This window comes from Ruditapes philippinarum, unplaced genomic scaffold (assembly GCF_026571515.1).
Source record: "Ruditapes philippinarum isolate M1 unplaced genomic scaffold, ASM2657151v2 ctg3837_1_1_1_1, whole genome shotgun sequence".
NCBI classification, from domain to species: Eukaryota; Metazoa; Mollusca; class Bivalvia; order Venerida; family Veneridae; genus Ruditapes; species Ruditapes philippinarum.
Window position 1 is genome coordinate 6,570 of NW_026857079.1, and position 12,601 is coordinate 19,170.

Sequence of the window (12,601 nt, forward strand, 5' to 3'; positions counted from 1 at the left end):
CAGAATACACTATATATATATTATGATTTCTTTAAACTTAACAACTTACTTTTACAAGCAACATTATTCTTTGAAAATACTTAAGATATTCACTTTGAACTTGTCTTTAGGATCATATTAGAAAGTCACCTTCCAAGGCCCATCAGACATTATTTTTGACTATAGCTCTTTGATGGGACAAATTTTGTTATCGAATTGGTCAGTTTGTACGTACTACGGCCTGTTAACCTTGTTAATACGGAATAAGTCCTGGTTTATTTTATTTTGAAAGGACATTGCCCATGGACATTAGATAGCCTATTAGATAAAATCCTTGTCTGATGAATAATTTAGAAGGGATAAGCCATGGTTTATATAACCCAGAAAGATCATTGCACCAAATCAGTAGATGGCATCTAATAATTTCGAGGTCATTGGGTCAAAAATCAGGGTCACAGTGATGCTAAATGTAAAATTATTGCACATACAATAAGTTGAATAAGTGGCACTTTTACAGGCTGGAAAAGTAGGGGCATCCTTGTACTATAACACACGCCTAGTTAATAAGGGAAATTCATATAAATGGTGTAATCTGACTTAGTAATCCGTGGCCACGACATAGTATCTCGTGGCCACGACTTAGCTATCTCGTTGCCACGACTTAGTAACTAGTGGCCACGACATAGTATATCGTGGCCACGACTTAGGTAACACGTGGCCACAACATAGTATTTCGTGGCCACGACTTAGCTATCTCGTGGCCACGACATAGTATATTGTGGCCACGAGATAAATAAAAACACACACATGTCACCTTTGTGCCACCGTAGAAAACTCTTAAGCATCAATAAAAATTGTAGTTGTTAAGATCACAACTCTTATTCCTGTTCAATTTAAGAAGTTAAAAATATTACTTCACCACTAAATAGTGTGTCAAGTTCTCTTATATGTAAGCGCTCTAAGTGAAGACAGTTCATCAACTCAAAATTGTAGTTTATGCTTTTTGTGTAACCATTAGATTCAACATTTCTGTATCAAAATTCGTACCAAAATTCTCAGAAATATTGGTAAAATGCTGAAAATTAATGTCATTATTACATAATTTGCTTCTAGATTTGAATTTCGAAATATATCTAAGAAATTTAGGTGATGTCTTGCTCAAAGATGAAAGTGGTAATTTGGATAAGTTTGTCAAATGATTTTGATATCCACAAAATATAAACAATTTTGGTAAAAACAAAACAGTTACTAAATAATTGTTGTGTTCTGTTCGTGATCCTTACAAACATTTTTACTGACCTGCCCAAAACATCAAAAACTGGAACAATGAAGTCTGAATACACAAAAATGAAATCTTAAGTTCTTAATTCTCTTAAAGAACATTGTATAATTACATGCAATTTGAGAGAGGATGCAAATGTGGCTTTGATTTTAGACATATCCAAATTTAATCATATCCGAGTACTATGAAACCTCTTTAAAATATGCATGTGGAACTGTATTTAAACAAATCCTGCAATATATGTAATTATATACATAATGATGAAGTAAAAAAACAAACTAAAATGGATTGATATTTTTGTAACCTTTAACAGCATCGTCTTTATTTAAACAAAAATCGTCTGCAGTATTATTATTTTATTTGTTTGATTGGGTTTTACGTCACACCGACACATGCAGGTTTATTTTTAAAAGCAAAGTATCATCAAGGGAATGAATTTTTTTATTTCTATACTTATTGTTATAACCACGGTCAATTAAGAATGTCATTTGAAAAGTATTGTGATTATGATGTATATATATTTTGTAAAGTTGCAAAAATATCTTTAAAGGAAAGATTTAGCCTATTTTCTATAACATGTTACCATGGCAACCATGAAAACTGATGGAAATTTCAATGTATTTTTAAACATCACATTTTTGTATTTATTTCTGAGAAAACAAGGAAGTCTACGTGAAAAAAAACCAATAATTTGGGCTTTCAATCATAAGAATTAGACGCAATTTTAGAGATATAAATTTTAGCTGAATTTAATTATACCCCACCCATTTAAAATCCTAATGCGTCCATAAAAAAAATGCCAATAAACATTAAAAATGTCATAAATGATAAGAGTTGAAGTTGTACTCTTGCAAAAAAGTACAATATGGAAATATAAATTGAAATATGTTGTCATGGAAATGAAAATTTATATAAAATTTAATTTTTAGGTTATTTTTTTATACATTTTCCATGATATTCTTTCAAATATTTTATATTTCTCCCATAAAAGTGGACAAAAACCAATTTATTTACGGTAAACATGTATTTCCTATCATATTTATATGTGAAGACAAAAGTAACTTTGAAATTCTTGAAAACATTGGCCAATTAATGATAATTACCGTTTTTGAGGAATTTTGGCGGCCATCTTGGACGCCATCTTGGATTTCTTGATTGTCCGACCATTTGGGTTAAAACGAAATATCGTTTCGTATTCTACGAACCCTTGTGAACATTTTGGTATATAAAACTTATTGTTCCTAGACATAGACTGGTTGACCCCCAAAATATGCATGATTTACTAGTTCATTTCCTACACTATCAGGTAAGTTACAAATATAGACACAACAACACCCTTTCAAACAAGACAACCTACACTGAACATCCACATAATTGTACAACACTTTAGAAAATTACACCACAGCCTTGCAACCTTACAAAAATCCAGTTAATAATCACAAACCACACATTAAAGAGACTATCAAAGTACATTAAGAAAGCCCGTATAAAATCAACCATGCAGTTTTTACTAACTTTGCTATGATTGCCTCCGCGACAGTACGTGCTAAACGATCTCTTGTTGATGTGTCAGACCCTGACGACTTCCTTGAGGGAATGCTTTCTGATTTTATGGGCGTGTTTTTTACAGAGGAGGTGGAGTCAGCTGTTGTAACAGTGCTTGTTACCCTTGGGGTAATTTTATCAGGGGAAGAGCAATTTGCTATGGCTGCGTCCAATAAATTGATGGCAAGATCATGACTTGTGACAGAATTCTGGGCAGATGAGCTAGAACCGGTTTCTGAACTTAAATCTAAATTATCAATTGCTCTTTCTCTAGTCAAAGGAATAGGTAGGCGTTCCTGAAATTTAGGGGAGTGGTCTTTATGCAAATTATTTCCCACTTGATGATTTACAAGCAATGAAGAGTATGATTGAAAATATGCATCATTCGACTTCATCTCAAACCGACCCTTATCTACCTCATCTGTTTTAATATTGAAGGAGGTGCTTAATGGGGAGGGGCTTCTACTCCTAGACATGGCCGACACCTCAATATGCAAATGAGGTGAGCTATTGCCACTCCTGAAATCATTGTAATCTGATAGTGCATCAAATGGGCTCATTTGCATAGGTGGGGAAGGTGGGGTAACTAGGGAGCCACTATCCACTCGTGTCCTGTAATGTTATAAGATAAGAAATAAGGTGTGAAAATAAACAAATCACTTACATCACATACATGTACAGTTTTCAACCTCGCCTTAAATGAAAACATATGTTGCTGTCTAATCCTAATTTCTAATCACATTTATAATCGGATTTTCATTTTTGACATAACTTGACATGTTTTGAATCTTTTTGAATCTAAAACAAAGTCAGGATTATATTACAAAGGGTATACAAACTTTGTGAACATTTTATGCTAAATGATGGTAAACTGAGTGTCCCTGTGCTAAATAATTCTATAAAGCTCAATTATAAGTAACCAAATCATATATATTCAAACATGCTAGGTGTTTTTATTTTAATTGAGATGGAAAATAAGTAAGCATGTATGTGAATCCTACAATAAGTTTGCAGTAGTTGTTATGACATCATTAATGACATCATTATGATGTCAACAAATAATCCACAGAATGATATAGAGCACAGGCTACTCAGATGCCAAAAAGTGTGTTAGTACTTTCCAGGTCAAATCCTACTGTTTTAAATTTAAGTAACAAGCTTATCTTGTTTTTCATTATTGTATATATATGTACATGTGTATACCACTTTTCATCATTTAAAGATCCTGTATGTTGTAATTGAGGTTGTATACCACACTTAAGTGAAATTATATATACGTATATTATTATGCTTATAAAACAATTTTCAAATATCGAAGAATATGTAAAATATGTACTGCAAATATTTGTACATATTATATGTAATCATTAAAATATATGTATTCATTTTCTATTGAAAGATTTGACTTAGACTTTATAGAAAATAATTTTTTTATTACCTCCCTTTATTTTCATGAAATGTTAAATTCGGTAATTTCTTTATAACTAATGCTTTTGGAACTTACAAAAATGAAAAATCTTAATTTGAGCATCATATTTATGATAAATCATAAAAATATTTGTGTTACAGGATCTTTAAATGCCTTGAATATTGATTGTTATTCAGTGAATAAAAAAGAAGAATAAATTGTTTCATATGAAATATTCAAACTGCTTTCATTCTAATCCTGTTTTTTTTTAGAATATTTGAAATGCTTTGTGTATATTGTTAATTGAAACATGTGTTCTGAGAGATAAGAATGTTCAACCTAAACTAACTGCTATTTTAAGTACATTATTTTAACAGTGATTTTTTGCATGTCTTTTGAGCTTTATCAGAACTTATGAATGCTTGTCTATCATTAAGGTACTTTGGTAGATACAAATATTAACCTATTAATTATTGATATGGACAGCCAAATAAAGCTTTGTATACTTAAGAGTACCGATTCTTAAATTTATTACAACCAACTTTATTTTCAATACCTTTTTTCATGTTTAAGACATATTATATTAAAACATATCCTGTTGTACATCCATCTGACCAAAATAAAGGCCCTTTCATAGCTTTTCAGCCTTAAAGAATAAAGAATTGAGATGATTTGGTTACCTTGGTGTCAGGGCTTTCTCCTTGGCTTCTTGTAAAGGTGCGTCCCAGTTAGAAATATGTTTGTTGTGTATACTAGCTGCAGTCTCTCCAAGTGCCAATGCATCGTCCCTGAAAATAAACACAACCAATATCTCCTGAAATTTATTATAAGACTAAAACTGATCAACAGACAAACAAAATTAATGCAGCAATTAGTAAGATATTCATAGATAGAATTCTCTTGCAAAACAGACAGCATAGTTAAAGAAAGGTAAGACAATACCTCGGATCATTCAGTGAAGATCGTTTGGCTATTGTGGCATAGTAATTCTCCACATCCTCATCCATTACTGTCTTTAATCTGAAAATATTATATATTTGTTAGCCTGTTTTCAAACAAAATACATGTTGTTAATCTTAGGAGGGTCATGGTTAGGTGACCTTATAACCTAGATAAACTTTTAAGCCACCATACTAATATAATCCTTACGATTTTCAATATTGACTTTCTTTTTTCATGAAAAGATACTGCATTTTGTACTTTGTTGTACTTAATAAACAACGGGGTTTGTTGGGTTTTAAAAATTTACACCAACACATGTAATATAGCAATGAACAACCGATGTTGGGAACACAACTATTTGCTACAACAAATATTATGTACATTTTACAAATTTTACATACATGGAATTTTTTGGGATTAAAGCCACATTTACAAAGCAGTTTTGTTGTCATACAAAGACTTTCAAATTTTTCTGTCTTATACACCCATCAGTGTCTTTGTTCAGTAGAACCATCCACTTAGCTTTGTAACTTATTAAACAAGAGCTGTCCGTAAGACAGCGCGCTCGACTTTTTTATTGCTTGCCAATAAAAAAAGTTTTTGCAGTAAAAGGCAATACAAGAATCTCTGTATTTTTAAAGTGAACAATGGCCATGAGCATTAAGATATTTAGTGAAGAATTATTTTACTGAATTGTGTGATACCCTTGAACACTGCAGGTTCAGTGGATAGGAATGAATTTTTTTAGATTTTTTAAGTTTTTTAGTGCTTGCCTATAATACAAAACATTGACAGTTAAGGGCCATAATTCAAATAAAATCTTTGACAGAATTACCTTCTCCTGGACATGTTTGGGAATCATGATTGTAAACAAGTATTCCAACTTTCAAATTAATATCTCAAACAGTTCAGTCAAAAAGTGGACTGGTACTAAAAACTTAACCAAGATTCTAAGTCGATAAAAGGCCTTAATTTTTAAAACAAATCCTTGACAGAGTTACCTTCTCTTGCGTACAGATGGGGGTAATGATGTGAAATAGCATTAAAAGTTTCAAAGCAATATCTCAAAGGGTTAAGGCAATAAGTGGATTTTACCCATATTCAATGTATTTTCTAAGTCAAAAAGGGGCATAATTCTGTCAAAAACCTTGACAGAGTTATGTCCTCTTGTCTGTTGATGAAGGTCGTGATGGTAAACAAGTATGGTCAGTTTCAAAGCAATACCTCCAATGGTTTTGAAATAAAGTGAGGTGGTACAAAAAACTTAACCAAGCTCAATACACTTTCTAAGTCAAAAAAGGGCCATAATTCTGTCAAAAACCTTGACAGAGTTATGTACTCTTGTCTGTAGATGGAGGTTATGATGGTGAACAAGTATGGTAAGTTTCAAAGCCATACTTGTAATACTTCTGAAATAAAGTGGGGTGGTACGAAAAACTTAACCAAGGTGTGATGCCGACGCCGACGCCGACGCCGGGGCGAGTAGGATAGCTCCCCTTTTCATAGAAAAGTCGAGCTAAAAATTCAATATACTTGACATTAAGTTAAACCAACAGAGTTCAGGGGGTAACTCATTTTATGCCAGTGTTTTTTATTTACCATTCAACCTATGGTGACTGTGATACAAAATTTCTTCAAATTTTAAATCCATTTTTTTTAAAAACTGTATGTCAAAACTACAAAACTGAGAAAAGTTTTATTTTGTGACAAAAACAAGTTATCTTCAGTTAACAACTTGGCCAAGATGAATAACAAATTTTTATAACATACAGCATAACCCAGACAGTACAAGTGAAGCAAATTTTGGCTGGAAACATACTATAGAATAATATAGAAAACTGCCTTTTATGGGTCAGAAAATTGTAAAATACCTCCTTTGAGAAACTGGTGTGGAACCACTGTCACTTTGATCCTCAACTGCAACATCCTCCCTTTTAACATTCTGCAAAATATAAATCCGGGCTTAACAAGAAGAAAGGGAAATACTAGAGTATATTTCGGTTGTAAAGAGATAATATATTTCATAAATTATATTGTCATAAAAACTGGAATTTCAAATATTATAATGTTAAATTTCTACCCATGGATGTGATTTTAAATTTTGCATAAATGTTAAAAAAGTACTACTGATCTGAGTGTAAATGATGTAAAAAAAATTACAGCTTAAAAGGTCAAGTAAGGAAAGATGGGTCAGCTCCTTGTTATGTATGGCTTGGGATCTAAACTGCAAAATTGTCATTTTATATAAACTTATGTCTATAGAAGATAAATACAAGTCTACATGAAAAAAAAAAAAAAAACAATTTAAGGTTCTTCTTATCGCATGATATTTATTTATAGCCCAAATAAGCCATTGTATTGGACATTTTTATACCAACATGTGTTATATTATAAAAGAATATGTCTCTCAGGGTTATATTAGTGCATATTTAAGCAACTCAAGAACTGCATTTTTATTTTACTGAACCAACATTCAAATAAAGTCAAACATTTTAAATTAGTAAAGAAGTTTATGCAGGAGAGCGGCCAGGGGAGAGAACTAGAACATTAAGTTTTCTCAAGTCTATATAAATTACTCCCCCCTGGGGAGTATTGCAAAAAAATTATTGTACCGGGTGATAGATCAAAATAACACCATGGGACATAATGTTAGGATATATAGTAAAAAGTTTATTTGAGGTGTAATAAAACGAAATACTACATTTTAAACATGGAATATACAGTAGAACTTCTGAGTCGAACTTCGATTAGTTGATTTTCTTGGTGTGTCGAAGTAAAATGAAAGTCCAGATTTTTTTCCTCTATATTCTCCTTATAAAAACTTATTTATGAGTCGAAATTTTATGTGTCGAATTTTTCAATGTGTCGAAGTATTTTCGTGGTCCCTATAGAATAAATCTAGTACAATTTACCACAAATAAGTCGAAGTCCTTCAATTATTTTGACAGCTTCGATCTTGAGACATTTTTCACACCTTATCTGGCCCCAAAGACAATTCCGATCAACTTGTGTGACAGGTGTAAATTTACACAACCGTGTTCAAAGTGCCTTTGTATGCGTTTAAATGTGTGATAAAAAGCTTTAATCGTTATCATTTTAATTGCCGTAGTGGTATTTGAAAGTAAACAGTAAGAACTAATTTCATTTGAGAACTTCCGTGACCCAGTGTCGCGTGATAATCACACGCGAAATATTAACTATAACCTGGTTTAGTTATCACGCCTTTTGTAACTACCTTGTATACAGGTAGTCTATATAATTAGCCGTGAAAAAGTTATTTAACATGTTAAATTTATCATTGTGAAATGTAAAATATCAGATTAATGAGGGAAAACATAAAATAGATTACTTTATATGTCTTATAATTAGGACTAGTCAACGGGTCAAAATTTTGTCCTGAAATTGAGACCTATTCATGAGTCAAAGTCTCGATGTGTCGAAATTTTTACGCAAATCCCTTCAACTTCGACTTACTGAAGTTCTACTGTATTGTTAAAAAAGAAAAATAATTACCAGTTTATCATAGTACGTATTCTCTTTTGCTGGCATCAATGTCTTCAGTTGTTTCATCTTCTCCAAGTGATCCAATCTTTCTTCACTGACATCAGGGACTCTCTTTGGAATTGATGGTTGCCTAGCAACTTCAGCAGGCCTTGAAGGAGCCTTCCTTTTCTTGCTCCCGGCTTTCACATTGCTGGGTCCTGCTACGGCTGCATCCTCAACAGGTATGGGTACTGGCTTGGCTTTAAAATTTGTGGCCTTCAACTTTGCTTCAAAGTCATTACCATATTCTTCAACCTTAAACAAATTAATTTATCAAGATCAAAACACATGCTGAAATCCCTTAAAGCAATTGCCTTGATATTTTACGCAAAAAAAAATTCCAAGTCTGTTTTCTGAATGTAACCGATTTCCATGAGCTTAGTTTCACAAAATAATTTGCCAGTTTGACCTATCCGAATATCTTCTCAAACTTCTTTCTCATTCTATTCAATCATTCATTTATTTTTTTTAAGTTATTGACACAATTATTGTATATATTTTACAAACAGAATAAAGATCAATCAAAATAGTACTAAAATAAAAGGAATCAATAAATCATGTGTAAAATAATAAAAAACCCTAAAAAATTCATATCTACCCCAAGTTATAAATCAATATTGTAAAGAATAAACACTTCACCTGCTGGCTAAAGTAGATAAACTGTAATTCTTTTTTCTCCTTATATTTAACTAGTTGTTTATATACAGATTTACATTTCCACATCCTGTATGTAGACTGTATAAGAATGGCTGCTGAATTCTTGGAGTCCACACTCTTCTTCTCCTCGGCCTTGGCATGAATTTTAGCTTGACGCATTCTGAATGCTAATAATACAACAGAAACAAAAAAATCAAAAGAAAATATTCATTTAGTTTGACAGTTTTCATTTCATGCAATTTACTCTTATAATAACAATATTGTACTCATTCCCTGTTTTAAGTAAAGAAATGTTTTTAGTCAAAGTTCTTAACAAGAGGGCCATGATGGCCCTGAGTCGCTCACCAGAAACAACTGCTTTCCAGTGTTGGAATGTCAATATATTCTAATATTAAATTTGAGCATAGAATATGTTTAAACAATAATTTGATAAAATGCCATGACCTGGGGTATTTAAGCTTTAGCTTAAACAGGCTAATCAAATTAATATGAGCAAACTTGATAAAAGACTACTTAAGAATGCTACAAAGTTTGGTGATCATCTATCAATTATTTCAGCAGGAAATGATGTTTGAAAGTTTTTTCTGTTTTTCTATTTTTAGCTTTAGTGGCCCCTAAAAGGGGCTAATCAGATTAATATGAGCAAGCTTGATAAAAGAGTTCAGTACCCAAGAATGCTACAGACAAAGTTTGGTGATCAACCATCAATTGGTTCTGAAGTAGAAGATTTTTCAAGGTTTTTCTTTTTTTAGCTTTAAGGGCCCCTAAAAGGGGCAAATCAAAATTAATATGAGCAAACTTTATAAAAGATTACCCAAAAATGCTACAGACAACGTTTGGTGATCATCTATTAATTAGTTCTGTAGGAAAGGTGTTTAATCTTATTTCTATTTTTAATTTTAGCGGCCCCTAAAAGGGGCTAATCAAATTAATATGAGCAAACTTAATAAAAGACTACCCAATAATGTTACAGATCATCAATCAATTAGTTCTGTAGCAATAGACGTTTAAATGTATATCAATTTTTAATTTTAGCGGCCCCTAAAAGGGGCCAATCAAAATAATATGAGCAAACTTGATAAAAGACTACCCAACAATGCTTCAGACAAAGTTTGGTGATCATCTATCCATTAGTTCTGTAGAAATAGACACATTTAAAGGTATTTCTATTTTTAGCTTTACCAGCCCCTTAAAGGGGCTAATCAAATGAATATGAGCAAACTTGATAAAAGACTACCCAAGAATGCTACAGACAAAGATTAGTGATCATCCATCAATTAGTTCTCTAGAAATAGACATTTAAAGGTATTTCTATTTTTAGCTTTTGCTAAAATGCTAATCTAATTAATATAAGCAAACTTGATAAAAGACTACCCGAGAATGCTACTGACAAAGTTTGGAGATCATCCATCAATTAGTTCTGTAGGAGAAGATGTTTAAAGGTTTTTCTATTTTTAGCCCTTGAGACCCCTAAAAGGGGCTAATCAAAATAATATTAGCAAACTTGATAAAAGACTACCCAAGAATGCTACAGACAAAGTTTGGTGATCTTCCATCAATTAGTTCTGTAGAAATAGACATTTAAATGTATTTCTATTTTTAACTTTTGCTAATAGACATTTAAAGGTATTTCTCTTTTTAGCATTTGCGGCCCCTAAAAGGGGCCAATCAAATTAATATGAGCAAACTTGATAAAAGACTACCCGAGAATGCTACTGACAAAGTTTGGAGATCATCCATCAACAAGCAAATTTGTTGAATTTATATCCCCCGCCGAGTACTGGTTATTATTAACACAACAACTGAAGACATAAGGCTTTATTTATATATTAATCATGGCATAAACAGTAATATTCTTTGAACTTGATAAATATTCAGGGAAATAACAGAGCCATAACTTTGTGTTAAATAGTAAAATCTGGAAATGCCAATGAGATGTATGCATACTACATAACTAATCAAGGGCCATAAATCTGAGTTAAAAGTATCTGACTGGAACAAGGCAACTATATGCACATCTCCTCTTAGTATCCCATAAAGTTTCATTGAATTCCAGCCGGTGGTAGCAGAGAAGTAGCGAGGAAACAAATATTTTTCTATATGGATACTGCATAACTAATCAAGGGCCATAACTCTGAGTTAAAGTGTCTGACAAAAACAAGCCGATGATATGCGCATCTCCTCTTGGTATTGAAGGTTCCCATAAAGTTTCGTTGAATTCCAGCCCGTAGTTGCAGAGAAGTAGCGCAGAAACGATTTTTACTCCATATGCATACTGCATAACTAATCAAGGGCCATAACTCTGAGTTAAAGTGTCTGACCGGAACAAGCCGATGATATGCACATCTCCTCTTGGTATTGATGATTCCCATAAAGTTAGTTGAATTCCAGCCAGTATTTGCAGAGAAGTAGCGGGGAAACGATTTTTACTCTATATGCATACTTCATAACTAAACAAGGGCAATAACTCTGAGTTAAAGTGTCTGACCGGAACAAGCCAAAGATATGCGCATCTCCTCTTGATATTGATGATTCCCATTAAGTTTGGTTGAATTCCAGCCAGTAGTTGCAGAGAACTACTCCGGAAACGAAATTCGGACGGACGGACGGACCGATGGACGGACAGACTAACGGACGGTCAGATGCGCATCTCCTCTTGATATTGATGATTCCCATAAAGTTGCGTTGAATTCCAGCCAGTAGTTGCAGAGAACAACTACGGAAACGAAATTCGGACGGACGGATGGATGGACGGACGGACAACGCCAAAACTATATCCCCCTCCCGATTCCATCGGCGGGGGATAATTAGTTCTGCAGGAGAAGATGTTTAAAGGTTTTTCTATTTTTAGCCCTAGAGACCCCTAAAAGGGGCCAATCAAAATAATATGAGCAAACTTGATAAAAGACTACCCAACAATGCTTCAGACAAAGTTTGGTGATCATCCATCAATTAGTTCTTTAACAAGAGCTGTCTGTAGGACAGCACGCTCGACTATTCTAAATGCTTGATAGTAAAAGAGCCTTGATAATGTTAAATTTTTTAAGTTCACAAAAGGGCTAATTTTTTTTTATAAATTCATGTTATAGGCCTTAGAGAGAGTCTAATTATACAGTATTGGCTTGACTATTCGGAAGGTAATGTCACAAGGGTGTTTTATTGAGTATAATAATACTAATTACCTATGAATACATAAATTTGACAGAAAAGGTACAAAGGCTTTTTATTAAGATGTTTTATCAAGT

General features: G+C 32.7%; 1 protein-coding gene across 1 annotated transcript in view; it reads right to left on the reverse strand.

Annotated features, from left to right (window-relative positions):
- Positions 1-2,776: 2,776 nt before the first annotated feature.
- The window catches only part of LOC132748684 (myosin-IIIb-like), a gene marked incomplete at its 3' end in the record, with an annotated part of 66,185 nt that continues 56,360 nt past the window's right edge, over positions 2,777-12,601 (reverse strand). The window contains 6 exon segments of the mRNA XM_060738295.1: positions 2,777-3,418; positions 4,895-5,002; positions 5,157-5,234; positions 7,028-7,098; positions 8,670-8,954; positions 9,339-9,523. Coding sequence (XP_060594278.1) covers positions 2,777-3,418; positions 4,895-5,002; positions 5,157-5,234; positions 7,028-7,098; positions 8,670-8,954; positions 9,339-9,523 — 1,369 coding nt within the window.